At 40.7% G+C, this 17,074-nt stretch overlaps 1 protein-coding gene across 7 annotated transcripts in view; it reads right to left on the bottom strand.

Annotated features, from left to right (window-relative positions):
- Positions 1 to 369: 369 nt before the first annotated feature.
- AKAP10 (A-kinase anchoring protein 10) overlaps positions 370 to 17,074 on the bottom strand; it is a 76,944-nt gene continuing 60,239 nt past the window's right edge. For 5 of the 7 annotated variants that reach the window (XM_007526171.3, XM_060203170.1, XM_060203166.1 and 2 more), the window contains 4 exons: positions 14,298 to 14,380; positions 9,726 to 9,778; positions 8,191 to 8,286; positions 370 to 976 (listed from right to left, as the gene is read on the bottom strand). In XM_007526171.3, coding sequence (XP_007526233.2) covers positions 971 to 976; positions 8,191 to 8,286; positions 9,726 to 9,778; positions 14,298 to 14,380 — 238 coding nt within the window. In that variant the 3' untranslated portion in view covers positions 370 to 970. Of the gene's footprint in view, positions 977 to 8,190; positions 8,287 to 9,725; positions 9,779 to 14,297; positions 14,409 to 17,074 lie in introns of those variants that run through there. The other 2 variants (XR_009552988.1, XM_060203167.1) reach the window with 2 other exon arrangements.

The raw sequence follows: 17,074 nt of genomic DNA, 5'->3' as shown, positions 1-17,074 counted from the left end.
ACAAAATGGAAGTGTGGTGAGGGAATACTTTACTCTCTCAACTTCTGTAAGGAAAGAGGCTGCCAACTGCATACTCCCCAGCTCACAGTGAAGAAAGGGAAGGAATCAAGGTCTAGTGCTTTCCCTCACCCCATCCCTGCTCCCCCATCTTCTTAAAACAAAACAAAAACGAACAAAACAATCTGGGAATAAACATTGTGTTCAAGGTACCACAAGAAAATTGGAGTGACATGTCTTCCAAAAGGGAAGTGAAGTCACTTGGAGTGCAGCACTCCAGAGGACTGAGGCTTAATGCTCAAAGTAAAGTAGATTCATCTTTCTGTCAGCAGGAGAGAAGAGTTTTAAACCCATTGCACCTCTGGAGCAGTTAAAATGTAAGCATTGTATACTGCCACCAATGGGAAGGACAATGCCATGAGCCTAGACGTGTGCCCTATATGCTTTCTTCCAAAATAATGTCTCTGTGAAGGCAGACTGTTCCACTGAAAAACCCAGCTGGTAGCACTGTGCTGCCTGGAGCTGTCTGGCTCTCAGAGACCTGACTCACTGTTCGAGGAGGTCAAAGCAAAGCACCTTTGACACCTACTTTAGGATGCTCTTAGGGATGGGTTGCTATTGCAGAATGTGCATCACACATCAGTCCTTACATAGAATGTTCTCCCTGTCTACTCCATGGGACTAAGTTCTTCCACAAAGGGTTATTGCCATTGGAAAATGAGTAATTTTCTAGTAATGTAAACAATACCACTTTGTCTCTTTATGACTTTTCACTGTGTGAATATCGTGTGCAACAATTACATCTACATGTCACTCTGCTTTGGGTGGAAGTCTAGGATTGTCTTCTAGTCTCTCTTGGTCACAACAGTGGTGGAGCAGTGAAAAGAATTACAGTGCTGTATTGATGAATCCAACCAAAGGAAAAGGTCCTCCCATTTTTCAAAAGTAGATTTTCTTCATCTCAGATCTTGAATCATAGCTGGAAAAAAAAAACAGAAAAGAAAAAGAAGGGAATCAATATTTATTATTTCCTATAGTCCAGGACTGTGAGGTGAAATGCTGTGATTATTATTCACATATGAATGACAGGAAGCATAAAGAGGTGGAACACGGGGGCCAGGTGGTGGCACACTCAGTTGAATGCACATAATACTATGTGGGAGGATCCAGGTTTGAGTCCCCTCTCCCTACCTATTGAGGGGCAAGAGGGCTTCATGAGCAGTTAAGCAGGTCTGCAGGTATCTCTCTCCATCTGTATCTCCATCTCCTCCCAACCCTCAATTTCTCTGTATTATCTATTGAATTATTGGAAAAATCACACATTTCTGCATAGAAAAACATCTCATAACTTTTCACCCTAATAATAATAACACCAATAAGATAATAATAATAATAACACCCTAAGAAGAAGAAGAAGACAGGAGATTGGTTGATTGTGAAGTTAATGAGCTCCAGCAATAACCCTTGTGGCAATACTAAAAAAAAAGAGTAAAATGAGACACTTTAATAGGGTCTATAGAAAGAGGCAGCACAGTGGGTTAAGCGCACGTCGTGGCTCAAAGCACAAGACCTGGAGTAAAGATTCCGGTTCGAGCCCCTGGCTCCCCACCTGCAGGGGAGTCGCTTCACAGGCGGTGAAGCAGGTCTGCAGGTGTCTGTCTTTCTCTCCCCCTCTGTCTTCCCCTCCTCTCTCCATTTCTCTCTGTCCTGTCCAACACAACAACATCAATAACAACAACAATAAAATAACAAGGGCAACAAAAGTGCAATAAATAAATATTAAAAAAAAAAAAAAGAAAGAGAGGAGAAAACTATGGTCTCCCAGGATCAAGTTCTTTATGACCAAATCCCACTTTACTCTCTGGGAAGAAGCAAACATGATAGCCTAGATATTTTTGAGATGAGACTAAAACCTTAATCAATTCAATTAATGGTGGGAGGCAGTTTACACTAAATGTCACAGCATATTCTATGGGCAACTTATCTCTCTCTTTCAGCTTTTTTTTAACCAGAGCAATGCTCAGCTCTGGCTTATGGTGGGGTGGGGGATTGAATCTGGGACTTGGGAGCCTCAGGCTCCCTTTTGTTGCCCTTGTTGTAGTTATTATTGTTGTTGTTATTGATATTGTTGTTGGACAGGACAGAGAGAAATGGAGAGAGGAGGGGAAGACAGAGAGGGGGAGAGAAAGACAGACACCTGCTGACCTGCTTCACCGCCTGTGAAGCGACTCCCTTGCAGGTGGGGAACCGGGGGCTTGAACTGGGATCTATACGCCGTGTCCTTGTGCTTCGTGCCATGTGTGCTTAATCCACTGTGCTACCGCCCGACTCCCGATGACTATTCTTTCTTTTTAAATTTTATTTATTTTCCCTTTTGTTGCCCTTGTTGTTTTTTATTGTTGTAGTTATTTTTTAAGCATTTATTTCCTTTTATATATATTTGTCCATTTCTTTCTATGATCCTGCCTTCTCTTTCTTTTTAAAATTTATTTATTTATTCCCTTTAGTTGCCCTTGTTATTTCTTTTTATTGTTGTAGTTACTGCTATTGTCGTTGTTGGATAGGACAGAAAGAAATGAAGAGAGGAGGGGGAGCCGGGGGCTCGAACCTGGATCCTCAGGCCGCTCCTTGTGCTTTCCGCTTTCTACAGCCTAACTCCCCTTCTCTTTCTTTCTAAGTCACTTCTACTACTTCTGAGGGGAGTGTCCACCCCGCCCCCCCCCCCCCCCCCACACACTCCATCTCCCTCTTCTCTGAGTCCTAACGGAATTGGAGTTCAGATCCCTCTGGTCATCTCTTAATATTTAACTCCTGGGAGTATAAGCCAAAATTCCTTATGGAATACAGAAGGTGGAAGGTCTGGAAGATTTCTTTAAACTCATGGAATGGTACTTAGAAGGGAATCTTTTTTAAAAAAATTATCTTTATTTATTTATTTGGATAGAGACAGCCAGAAATCAAGAGGGAAGGGGGGTGATAGGGAGAGAGACAGAGAGACACCTACAGCCCTGCTTCATCACTTGTGAAGCTTTTCCCTTGCAGGTGGGGGCCAGGGACTCAAACCAAGGTCCTTGTGCACTGTAACATGTGCGCTTAACCAGGTGTGCCACTACCCATCCCCTAGAATGGAATCTTATGAGATCTTCCCATTTCTCTCATCTACTGATGCGGAAATAAGGAAATGGAGAAGGAACGTGACTTGTGAAAGGTCACAAAATGACTAAAAATGGACTGAACAATGACTGCTAGTTATTGCTTTTACCATTCTAATAATCTGCTGATCTCTAAGAAAAGGCAGACTATCCTTGATAGTCAAAAAGAAGTCTTATAAGCTTATGAATATAACATAAGGCCTGGGAAACAGCATAGTGGTTATGCAAAACCCACCACCATTAAGCCAGAGCATTAACCACCCACTACCATTAAGCCAGAGCTGAGCAGTGCTCTGCACAGACACACACAAACTCACCTACTCTCTCTCAACAAAACTGTATCTGTGGGCCAGGTGGTGGTGCACCTGGTCAAGCACTCATGTTAGAGTGTGCAAGGACCCAGGTTCAAGCCCCTGGCCCCCACCTGCAGGGGGAAAACTTCACGAGTAGTGAAGCAGGGCTGTAGGAGTCTCTGTCTCTCCCTCCCCTCTCATTTCTCTCTGGCTCTAACAAATAAATATTTTTAGAAAAAAACCTGTATCTTCTATGTCCTAAAAATAAAAAGTACAGAGTAACAAAATATGAAATACGACTCAATGAAATTTTAATCTGCTTTACAAAATGGTTTCTAAAGAACTTTCATATAGTAAAATCTCATAACCAACACAAAGGGAAATTATAAAATTAGCTACCTTGTACTTATTTATACATCTTTATCTTGCTATTTGCTATCTTAGTTTTGACTGAGCAAGTGGGCATAAATATAGACAAAACCTCACCCTTATGGAGAAAAGAATAGAGCTTACAAAAGAGCTTTGGTATAAATTAGCTCTGGCAAGATTCAAAATTACACCAAGCAGTGAGAATAGATAGCTAATGGTTATGCAAAAAGATTCTTTTTTAATTTTTTTCTATTTTTAGACTAGACCACTGCTCAGCTCTGGCTTATGGTGGTGCTGAGGATTGAACCTGAGACCTCAGAACCTCAGGCATGTAAGTATTTTGCATAACCATTATGCTATCTCCCCAACCCTGCAAAAAGATTCTCATGCCTTAGACTCTGAGGTCTCAGGTTCAATCCCTTATGCTACCATAAGCCAGAGCTAAGCAGTGCTTTGGTAAACAGAACAAAACTACACCAAGCTCTAGTAATAATATTTCTTAGAGTAAAACATTGGTTTCAAAGATGGCAAGGAATGGGTGTTGCTGAACCTAAAGTTTGGGGAGCAACCCTACACTAGGCAAGGTTAATGCACTGAAAATGATGGTCCTACAGCAGAGGGTGGGAGGGAGAGATACTGTCGATTGGGGATGTTTATGCTTCCCACCTCACCATCCCTTGCTCCCCAGATCATTGGCAGCCTGGCCTTTGCTGTCCAGACTAGCAGAGTTTCTTTCTTCTGTGGAATAGGATTAGTACAGGAAGAAAGAACTTGGAGAAAATAAAAAGAAAGAAATACTGGGCTAGTGTATGCTTAGTTTACTAAGAGACTACCTAACTGTTTTTGACTTAGCGGTAGCAGTTTGTATTCCCAGTAGTAATAAACAAGAGTTTAAACTGCTCTACATATTTGCAAACATGGTGCTATTAGACTTTTTCATTACAGTCATTCTATTGGGTATGTAGCAGTACATCGCTGATTTTTTTAATTATCTTTATTTACTGATTAGATAGAGACAGTCAGAAATCAAGAGGGAAAGGGGTGATACAGAGGAAGAGAGACACAGAGACACCTAGAGTCTTACTTAACCACTTGGGAAGCTTTTCCCCTGTAGGTGGAGATAGGGGGCTCAAACCTGGGACCTTACACAATGTAACATGTGCGCTCAACCAGGTGTACCACCACCTGGCCCCTACACCACTGATTTTAATGTGCATTTTTCTACTGACTAAACACTGAACATCTTACTGTTTGATTGACTGCCTCCAGGTTATCGCTGGGGATCAGTGCCTGCACTATGAATCCACTGCTCCTGGAGGCCATTTCTCCCATTTTGTTGCCCTTGTTATTGCTGGTATTACTATTGTTGTTGGATAGGACAAAGAGATCAAAGGTAGGTGAAGACATGGGGGGGAGAAAAAGACAGACAGCTGCAGACCTGCTTCACTGCTTGTGAAGTGACTTACAGGTGAGGAAGAGGGGACTCGAATGGGGATCCTTAAGCCAGTCCTTGAGCTTTGCGCCATGTGCACTTAACCCGTTGCACACCCAGCCCCCTACAAGGAACATGTGAATATCATATGCATGTGAATATCATATCTCCCCATCCTTGGTGTAATGACTGTTTATATCCTTTTTCCAAAAACAAAGGAAAAAACAAAATCACAGACCAGAAGTATTCAGTCTTTTCCCAATAACTTTGAATTTAGTTATTGGTTTTATCAGGTTAAGGAAATTTTGTTTTTAGTTTTCTAAAAATGTCACCAGTTGCATTTTCTTTTTTTATATTTCAAAAAACTTTTTTTTTTTTCTTTATTTGAGGCCTGTCATAGGAATTGATTTTCAAACATTAGAGCAATGTTGCTTTCCTGGGATGGCTATTACATTTGTACATACTGCTAGTCAGTTTCCTTATATTTTATTAAGAATTTTATACAAATGTTCACGAGGGATATGAGTCTCTAGTTTTCTTTTCATGCAATGTCTTTGGTGTTAAAGTAGTGCTGACTCATAGCAAGTATTGAGAAATAGATCTCCTGGAATTACATTTAACAATGCCTAAGTTTAAGGGATACAAGGATGTATAAAGAGGTTCAAGGATGGAGGATGCCTTTGAAAAAACATTTATGTATAAATTACTCTCTGTGAGGAATCTGACTGTACATTTGTACATTGTCACTATTACTTCCTGCCTGCCTGCCAACAACCAGTTATTGCTGAAGCTCAATGTCTGTATCATGCATGGATCCACCACTCCTGGCAGGCAGCCACTCCGCCCCCCATTTTTTTAAAGAGATAGTGAGAAATTGAGAAAGGGACAGAGGTAAAGAAGGAGAGGGAGTTATTTCACTGCTCATTAAGCTTCCCCCTGCAGGTGGGGACTAGGGACTTGAACCCAGGTCCCTATTCACAGCATTCTATAGGGTGTGACACTGCTTGGCTTTCCGTATTTCCCAATTCAATATTTATTTACTTAATTTTTTGCAGCCAAGGTTATTGCTGGGGTTCTGCACCTACACTATCCCACCACTTTTGATGGTGTCCCCCTCTCGTTCTTTAGACAGAGTGAAGGAGAGAGATACAGCACAACACTGTTCCAACACTCATGAAATTTCCCACATGCAGATGCTCCCACTGTGTTGGTTGGGTCTTGAATCCAGGTCTTCAAGCACTGTAAAGTGTGTGTTCTACCACATAAAGTATCTCTCAGTTCCACAATTTTAATAATTTTAAGTTGGCTCTTTACAGACTTAAAAAAAAAAATTTATTGGATAGAGACAGAAATTGAGAGGGGAGAGAGACACCTGCCGTACTACTTCACTGCCCATGCAGCTTCTCTCCCTGTGGTTGGGGACCAGAGTCTGGAATCCTTGGGGATAGTAGCATGTGTGCTCTACCAGTGGCATGTATGCCACTGCCCAGTCCCTCTCTATAGACCTTAAAAAAAAAATGGTGGGGCCGGGTGGTAGCGCAGCAGGCTAAGCACACATGGCGCGAAGTGCAAGGACTGGTGTGTATCCTGGTTCAAGCCCCAACCCCTACCTGCAGGGTGGTGCAGGACTGCAGGTGTCTATCTTTCTCTCCCCGTCTTGCCCTCCTCTCTTGATTTCTCTCTGTCCTATCCAAGAACAATGACAGCAATGACAACAATAACAGTAACAATAACAAGGGCAACAAAATGGGAAAAAATGGCCTTCAGGAGCAGTGGATTCGTAGTGTGGGCACCAGCCCCAGTGATAACCCTGGAGGGGGAAAAAACATATATGGCACCGAGGCCTCATGCATGTGAATAGCACTGCTTGGGGTCAATTTCTTCATTCTTTGAGAAGGAAGGGTTGGAGAGAGGAAACTGGGGGGGGAAAAGAAGAGAGACACCACTGCACCACCTCCAAAGGTGTTCCACAGGTCCTATGTGGTCCCAAGGCTTGAACTTAGGGCTTCTTCACACATGGTAAAGCATGCAGTTTTACCAGGTCAGCGATTTCTGGCCCCCTTGTACTTTCTTTTCGTTATGGGCCAAATTTCTCTATTTCTCCGCATGCCTAGCATTTTTTTTTTTAAATCAAATGTTGTACACTGTACTTTTACACTGTTGAGCACTGAAATTTGTTGTGTACCTTTATGAAGGTTAGGCACTGTTCTGGTATACAACTGTTACTAACATAGCAGTCTGATTTTCTGCAAACTTGATTTTAAGCCTGATTAAGGTACTTTATTCTAGGGTTAATTTAGCTCCAATAATAGGGCATTATCATTCTGAGGACATTACCAAATGCTTTGTCTACTACAAGATCTGACCTACTGATCTGACCTACTGCTCAGTAGGAAAAAGAACTATATTTCTAGTTCCATGTTCCAGGTACTGTTCAGCCTACTAACTCTGACTGTGTTTCCCTGGCCTTGGGCATTTTCAACCTCACACATACATAGTTACTGACTATAAGTACCTACTTAAAATTGAATTTGAGTGATGACTCAAATTCTCTTTGTGGCTCCTCCTTTTCTGGCAATCTGTCCTATAATTTCGTGTCAGTTTGAGTCAGCCAAACTTTTGATTTCTGAGCTTTAGTTCAGAAAGACAACTAAACTCTATCAGATTCCTGCTTTCTGCACTTTGGAAACATACTGAGCAGTGAGCCAGGGATCACTATGCTGTCATCCCTCTGTGAAGGAATACAGCCTTCTGCTGCCTGGGCTCCACATCGGGAGGTAAGTGCTTGCCAACATTCTAGCTGTTTATGGTTGAGAGGGCAGTTCCCAGAGCAGTTAATCCTTGAGAGACAAAAGCCCCTCCCCCATGTTCTTTTACATGCTTATGTACTTGGGAGTCTCACTCTTTTCAGTCTTAGATAAACCATACAAGAACAAGTTGTCCTCACCTTTGTAGACTTTTCCAGTGGTTGATCATACTGTGCCTGCTGCATAACATCGCTGATGATCATCTTAGCAATCTTCCAAGCTAGCTCTTCTTGGGCCTACAAGAAGTCATTACAACTGCTGGTAACAGTTCATCATTAGAAAAGTCAAGCTACTTGTCATCAGCACTCTAAGTATAACATATACATGTTATTTCTACTTCCTAAAAAGTACATTTCCAAGGAGAAAGAAGAGGACCAAGGCCACTCTGGCTATGATGTTATTATGGTATTCACTGTCTTCCAGTCAGCTACTGGGGAGCCAACATCAAGACTATTGTCATGTTAGATGGTCAGAACATTTTTCTTTTCTCCCTCTCATCTGTCAGTGTACTGAACTATTCAAAAAGAAAACTTCCACTTCTGAATGTAAAAGGACAATGATGAAAGGACCATGTGAGTTTTAGTTTCTCTAGTGATACTGCCGTCTGATGGTTGATGCAAACTTAAATGCCTGGGTGTCCTTCAGTGGTCAGTTGCCACCAGGCAATGCTTAGATGTAAAGATGGTCCACTTTTTATTATATCATGGATCAGGGAGCGATAAAGTACAATGCCATTCAAATGTGGTGACTAAAGAAAGATTCCTGAACCTTATCTAAACAAAGTGTCAATCATGAATAGGCTCTTTCTTTCTCTTTCTAATCATTCTGCTTTTTTAATTAAAAAATTATTATCTTTATTTATTTACTGGATAAAGACAATCAAAAATTGAAAGGAAGGGGAAGGTGGAGAGGGAGAGAAATGTAACTACAGCACTGTTTTACTACTTGTGAAGTTTTCCTTCCACAGGTGGGGACCAGAGGCTTGACCCCGGGTCCTTGTGCTTTGTAACATGCGCCCTTTGTAACCAGGTATGCCATCACCCAGAAACTCATTCTGCTTTCAATTTTGAACTATTCTTTTTTTTTTTTTTTTTCCTCCAGGGTTATTGCTGGGCTCGGTGCCTGCACCATGAATCCACCGCTCCTGGAGGCCATTTTTCCCCCTTTTTGTTGCCCTAGTTGTTGCAGCCTCGTTGCGGTTATTATTGCCATTGCTGACGTTGCTTTGTTGTTGGATAGGACAGAGAGAAATGGAGAGAGGAGGGGAAGACAGAGAGAGAGGGGAGAGAAAGATAGACACCTATAGACCTGCTTCACCGCCCGTGAAGCAACTCCCCTGCAGGTGGGGAGCTGGGGGCTCGAACCGGGATCCTTACGCCGGTCCCTGAGCTTTGCGCCACGGTGCACTTAACCCACTGCGCCACCGCCCGACTCCCAATTTTGAACTATTCTTTTGACTTTGATACACCCTGAATATGTATGCTATTAGAGAGGGCTTCTTGGTACTTATCACTGCTCAATGTACTGGGCATATTGGTTTTTCATTGCTCTCTATATATTCTTTTAATAGATTTCCTAAGGAAAGTGAAGAATGACAAGCAGCTCTTATGCTGTTAAAAGACAATGAAGGCTGCAATTTTTAAGTAGGAAGTTTCTTTATACTAAAAGAATTTACCTCATCTGTGTTTCCTTGCACCCATTTCTTCATAGCTTGTGAGAACATGGATCCTAGTAAGCAAAGCCAAAATTTAATGTAGATTCCATAAATAATGTTACATTAAAGTTATATCCACAAATGAATTGAGTGTGCAGGCCAAAGCTTTCTGTATGATTAGACTGTTTCTTACAGACTCTTCAATGTCAGAGAAGAGTTAAAATAGCAGCACCACTTGACTGTTTAAGAAGCTTCCCTTAATGTCAAACATGGTACTTCCACGGGGTGCTAGGGGTTTGAACCCACACTTTCCAGTCTGATAAAGTATGTACTCCACAGAGTAAGCTACCTACAATCACCTATTTTCAACTACATGTATATACAGAACATATTACATTATCTTCATACCATAAGAATATCTAACTTGTAAAAACCATGGTTCAAAAAACTTGAGTTAGAGAAATAATTCAGTAGCTAAGCACAGGACTTGCATATCTCAGGCCCCAGAGTCAGTCCCCAGCAACAAATATACCAGACCTTATTGTGCTCTATTCTCTCTCTAACAGATGCTTCTTAAAAATTATAAAAAGCAGGGACTACCATGTGACCATCAAGTATGTTAAGCCCCCTTTCCTTCCTCCTTCCCCCCATGTTTTATTTTCAACAAAGTTTGATTTACCTGGAAAAAATTATTAAAAATAAACCCCTGAATGACTGTTTTGGAGTAATTTTTTTTTTTTTAATGCTCGAGTAAAAGATAAATGATCATCCAGCATTAGATTTGCAACAAACATTAAAACACACACACAGAGGATAAAACCATGACTAAGATTAGGTCTTGGGTAAGAATCTAGCATGGAAGTATCAACCTACTTATATTTATTTTAAAGAGATCAAAGCACCAAAGTTGCTGCTTTTTTTTTTTTTTGCCTCCAGGGTTGTTACAGCTGGGGTTCAGTGTGAATCCACTGCTCCTACATGCTTTTTTTTCTTTTCTTTTCTTCCCCTTTCCATTTTGTTGTATAGGACAAAGAGAAATTGAGAGAAGAGGGGAAGACCAAGGGAGGAGCTGGGGGTTCAAACTGGTCCTGGTGCTTCATACTATGTGTGCTTAACCTGGTGTGCTGCCACTTGGCCCCCTCAATCCACTTATTATGCTTCCAAACCTTCCAGCTCAGCTCCTAGGCAAAAGGCTTTTAGTACAATTACATGGCTACAAGCTGAAACTTTGGTCTGTATAAAGAAAGTGGGTGGGAACAGACACCCTGCTCAAGCCTTAGCATACCTCAAATCCCCGAAGGCTCATACACCTATCTACAACAGCTGTACTAATGGCAAATACTCAAGGAAATAGGCAAGCCTGTGTTTCCAAGAAAGAAATAGCTCACCATCTCCTTAATACAAACAGATTCATTTTTATAAACTTGCTTTACTAATAAAATGGTTGGCAGATTATTCCTTAGGCAATGACCAAGATTAATTCAAGATTGGGATAGAACTATACAGAGCATTCACAAAAAAATACAAAACCCAGATCATTTTCTCCTTTCTACCTACCTACCTACCTACCTACCTAATCATTTATTGCCAGAGTACTGCTCAGCTCTGGCTTATGGTGGTGACATATTATGCTCACTTTCTCACTGAAATAAAATAAAATTGAGTACCTTTTGTGGCTGGGGAAGTAGTTCATCAAGTAGAATATAAGACTTGAGGCCCTGGTTTTGATCCCTAGTACCAGATAGTAGAGTTAGGCTCTGGTGTCTCATAGGCTTATAAAAATATACATTAATTGGGGCTGGGAAACAGTATAATGGTTACACAAAGAGACTTTTCATGCCTGCGGCTCCAAGGTGCAGGGTTCAATCCCCAGCCCCACAATAAGCCAAAGCCGAGCAGTGCTCTGGTATTTCACCTCTCTGTATCTCTCATTAAAATAAATAAAAATGTAATATATATATATATATATATATATATCTGAATCTATTTTAAATAATCACTCTAAGGCATCTCAAATTTAACATGTCCCCACCTCATCTTCTATATACTCTTTTCTGAGTTCTTTCTCAGAAATTTAATCCTCTAAAAAATTAGCACAATAATTTTTTGTCCAGATAATCTATGTTATAAAACTTAATCTAAGTGTGTGCCTTTTTATTATATACATAGCCTTGTTTAAGCACTAGAACCATAGACAGCATCAAGGGAGCTCCATAGATGATGGAACGGTGCTGAGATGTTTCTCTCATGTCTCTTTTTTAATTTTTCCTCCCCACTCTCTAAAAAAGAAGAAATTTGGTAAAGGTGGTTGACTTAGCAGTGTTACTCAAGCTGGAGGTACTAAGTTCATTCCCTGGTGCCACACAGAAATAAGGAATTAGTGGTCCAGGAGGTAGCTCAGTGGTAAAGCTTTGGACTCTCAAGCATGAGGTCCCGAGTTCGATCCCCGGCAGCACATGTACCAGAGTGATGTCTGGTTCTTTCTCCTCCTATCTTTCTCATAAATAAATAAAATCTAAAAATAATAATAATAATAAGGAATTAGCTTATCTTTTTTCCTATTTTAATTTTATTTATTATTGGATAGAGAGAAATTGAGAGGGGAAAGAGAGACAGAGAGACACGTGAAGCTCTACTTCCTTCACTGCCTGTGAAGCTTTTCCCCTTGCAGGTGGGGACCAGGGGTTTGAACACTTTGCACACTGTAGTGTGTGTGCTTAACCAGATGCATCACTGTTTGGCCCTGCTTATCTTTCTTGTTTATTTTCACCTATGAATACAATTTCTTAAAAAAAAAACTTTATTTATTGGATAGAGACAGAGAAACTCAGGGAGTGGGAGATAGAGGGAAAGAGACACACAGACACCTGCAGCCCTGCTTCACCACTTATGAAGCTTCCCTCCTGCAGGTGGGGACCGGGGACTTGAACCTGGGTCCTTGCACAGTGTAACATGCACTCAACCAGGTGCACTATCACCTGGCTCCCTGAATGCAATTTCTTTAATTACACCATGGAAATCTTATATACTTGACTTCCAATTCCTGTTGACATCATCTATGTTCATATCTTCTTCTGTCTACATTACTAGTCAATCATATTGCCAGACTCTCCTCTCTGATATCCATCTCCCCCGCTTCACTACATCACCATACAACTACTAAGAAAATGCCTTTCTTTTTAATTTAAAAAAAAAAAATTTATTTATTAATGAGAAAGGAGGGGAGAGAGAAAGAACCAGACATCACCCTGGTACATGTGCTGCCGGGGACTGAACATGGGACCTCATGCTTGAGAGTCCAATGCTTTATCCACTGCACTACCTCCCAGACCACTCTTTTTAATTTTTAAAATTATCTTTATGTATTGGATATAGACAATCAGAAATTGAGAAGGGGAGATAAAATGGAAGAGAGACAGATACCTGCAGCCCTGCTTCACCACTCACAAAGCTTTCCCCCTGCAGGTGGGGAGCAGGGACTTGAACCTGGGTCCTTGCATATTGTAACATGTGCTCAACCAGGTGTGCCACCATTGGGCCCTAGAAAATGTCTTTAGTCAGTACCAAAAATTCCCTATGGCTACACAGTAAAACAATTTTAATATGACAGGTAAGGACTTTCACAAGTTGCTTTATTTCCCACAACCTTTTAATGGTTTCTTCTTGTTACACTTTCTCCCTTAATGAAATTTTAAAAGTTCAACACTCACACTCCTCTAAGGTCTTTCTAAAAACTCAATAATTTTGTCTGAATCCTATTATTAGGGTTTCAAAAATTGAAACCATAGGATTGCAAACATTTTATATACTTGCACTCAGCAAGGAAGAAGAGGAAGAGAGATGAAGCTGAAGAACTGCAACTGTTGTCAAGATGGTGTTCTGAACCAAAGCTGCTATGTGATCCCCAGCAAGTCACAATTTTCCTGATTCTCAACTCTTTTCATTTAGAGTTCCAAGATTCTCTTGAACTTGAGAATGCTAAGACATTGCTTTCAATTTGGGCTCAAGAAGCAGAGAGTGATGTTGTAATCATCTTCAAAAAAATAAAGGAACCAGGATTGGCAGGGCAGCTTACATGTGAAGATTTGCAAGGCCCGAAACACAGATTCATGCCTTCCCCCGCTACAATGGGGGAAACTTCAGTGGTGTGGTATCTTTCCCACTTGCCCTCTGTCCTTCTGAGAAAGTTGACCCCTAACAGTGAAGCCCTAGTGATGATGAGGGAAAAAGAGAAAGAAGAAAAGACTTTAGATTGCATAATGGTTATGCAAAGAGACTGTCATTCCTGAGGCTCTGAAGTACTAGGTTCAATACCCCTCATCACCATAAGCCAGAGCCGAACAATGTTCTGGTTAAAAAAAAGAAAAGAGAAAAAAAAAAAAATGGTAAAGATTAACTTTTGATTTGGAGGGAGACTGGAGATGTCATTACATGAAACCCTTGCTGCACTCACCTAGGACAAGCACATGGTGAAAGACATGGCAAGTTATTTCCTAAAATACATGTTTTAAATCTTAAATAATCCTTCACTTATTTTCAATGATTAGTGTGAAGAAAGGCTTGACACAATAAAAAAAAACTGACACCACAAACCTTTTGATTTTTTCATATCTGGTTCAGGCTCAGATTCTCGAATGAACTGCCCCAAGTCACTGACTCTTCCAAATGTCATCTTCCTAGGCAAGCATAGAGAGAATACAATTCCTAACAATCAATTTTAAAGTAGGAAGAAAAAAAAAATCAAATTTTAAGCATCTCATGTAAATCCAAAAATATAATCTATAACTATCTCATGTTATTCAAAGTGGGACTTATTTTTATTGAGAAAGCAAAACAACTTTTAATTGAATACAGTATGTTCAAAGTCCTCAAAAGTTTGTGATATAATGAATTAATGTTTGGTTAATTCACAATTCTAAAATTCAGACAGAAATTATTTTCTAAGAAACAAAAAGGTAAGAATTGTTGAGACCAGGTGGTGGCATACCTGGTTAAGCATACATGTTACTATGTGCAAGGATATGGGTTTGAGCCCCTGGTCCTCACCTGCAGAGAGAAAGCTTTGCAAGTGGTGAAGCAGGATTGTAGGCATTTCTCTGTGTCTCACCCATTCTATCACCCCCTTCCCTTTCAATTTCTGACGGTCTCTATCCAATAAATTAATAATTTTTTTAAAAATTTAAAAAAAAGAAAAAGAAGAATTGTCATAAAAATGATCAAAATGAGGGACTGGGTAATGCACATGTTACCATTAGCAAGGATCCTAGTTCAAACCCCTAGGTCCCCAGCTGTGGGGGGAAATCATGAGTGGTGGAGCAGGGATACAGGTGCCTTTCTATCAATTTCTGCGTCTATCCAATTAAAAAAAAAAGTCAATATGGTAGCTAAACTGGTAAAGCACGGGGCTTGAGAGTCTGAAATTCCAGAGGACTAGGTGGTAGCACACCTGGTTAAGAGCTCACACTACAGTGCATAAGGACCCAGGTTCAAGTGTCTGGTCCCCACCTACAGGGAGAAAGCTTCATGAGTGGTAAATTACTGCTGCAGGTGTCTGTCTCTCTTCCCTCCCCTCTTAATTTCTGTCTCTATATAATAATAATAATTTTTAAAAAGTCTGAAGTTCCTGATTCAATCCTTGGCGCTGCATATACCAGAGTGGAACTATGTCTTCAAGAAAACTATAGGAATTATATAATATAAGAATATTTATATATTTATTCCCTTTTGATGCCCTTGTTTTATTGTTGTAGTTATTACTGTTGTTACTGATGACATTGTTGTTGGGTAGGACAGAGAGAAATGGAGAGAGGAGGGGAAGACAGAGAGGAGGAGAGAAAGACAGACACCTGCAGACCTGCTTCACCGCCTGTGAAGCGACTCCCCTGCAGGTGGGGAGCCGGGGTTCGAACCGGGATCCTTATGCCGGTCCTTGTGCTTTGCGCCACCTGCGCTTAACCCGCTGCGCTACAGCCCGACTCCCGAAAAAAATGTATTTTTAACTGACATTAAATTAACTAATGATTAAAATACATTATAACAAATTTCAAAAAGTCACTAAGGAACCATGCAACAAAAATTTTAAAATGAGGTTAATGCTCATTTCACTGGAGAAAAATCTAAACAAACATCCTCCAAAAGAAGTTAGTCTCATTATCAATACTCCAAAATTAAAGGTTAAGGTTAAAGAAATGAAAAGTTCGGCAGTCTAGGGGCTGTGCCATAGGATAAAATGTTGGCTTCTCAAGCAAGAAGTCCCCTGAGTATGATCCCTGACATTAAAACTCAGAGTGATGTTCTGGTGCTCTCAATCTCTCTCTTTTAAGACACAAAGTCTGGTAATTAGTTCTGATAAGAATGTGGAGAAAATCATTATATTTCTTAATGACTGGACATTATATAATCTTCACAGATACTTTTAAAAATAAACTTGCACAGTACTTTAAAAAAATATTTATTTTCCCTTTTGTTGCCCTTATTGTTTTATTGTTGTAGTTATTATTGTTGTCATCACTGTTGAATAGGACATAGAGAAATGGAGAGAGGAGGGGAAGACAGAGAGGGGGAGAGAAAGACACCTGCAGACCTGCTTCAACACCTGTGAAGTGACTCTCCTGCAGGTGGGGAACCGGGGGCTCGAACCGGGATCCTTACGCGGGTCCTCGTGCTTTGCGTCACTGTGCACTTAACCCGCTGTGCTACCGCCTAATTCCTAGTACTAATTTTTAACTTTGATAGGACACAGAAAACTGAGAGGGAAGGAGTGTCAAAAGGGGGGGGGGCTGCAGCACTGCTTCACTGTTTGTGAAGCTTCCCCCCTGCAGGTAGGCACCAGGGGCTTAAACCTGGGTCCTTGCAAATAGTAATATGTGCACTCAACTAGGTGCTCAACCAAGTGGCCCAGTACTAAAATTTAAATCTACTTCTTGATACAAGAACATCTTTTACTGTGTTTAAACAGTGAAATATTATGAAACTACTGCAACTAACTTCAATACTCATTAATATTAAAGTGACCAAAAGTGATAAAACATACTATAGGATATTTGGCACAATTATGAAACATAATTAATATTATATAAGAATTATTAATTATGAAGTAAGCCTGTATAGTGTTAGGAAAAAACAAAAACAATCCAGAACTCAGTGTGAATGAAAGCATAAGATACAGAATACAGTATCCATTACAAAAAATATAAGGGGGCAGGCAGTGGTGCACCTGGTTAAGCGTACACATTACAGTGCACAAGGTCCCAGGTTTAAGCCCCTGGTCCCTGCCTGTAGGGGGAAAGCTTCACAAGTGGTGAAGTAGGGCTGCAGATGTCTCTGTCTTCCTCTCACTCTCCCCATCTTCCCCACTCCTCTCAATTTCT

This window comes from Erinaceus europaeus, chromosome 12, assembly GCF_950295315.1.
Source record: "Erinaceus europaeus chromosome 12, mEriEur2.1, whole genome shotgun sequence".
NCBI lineage: Eukaryota > Metazoa > Chordata > Mammalia > Eulipotyphla > Erinaceidae > Erinaceus > Erinaceus europaeus.
Note: the sequence above shows the minus strand (reverse complement) of the source record. Positions and strands in the feature narration are given on the sequence as shown.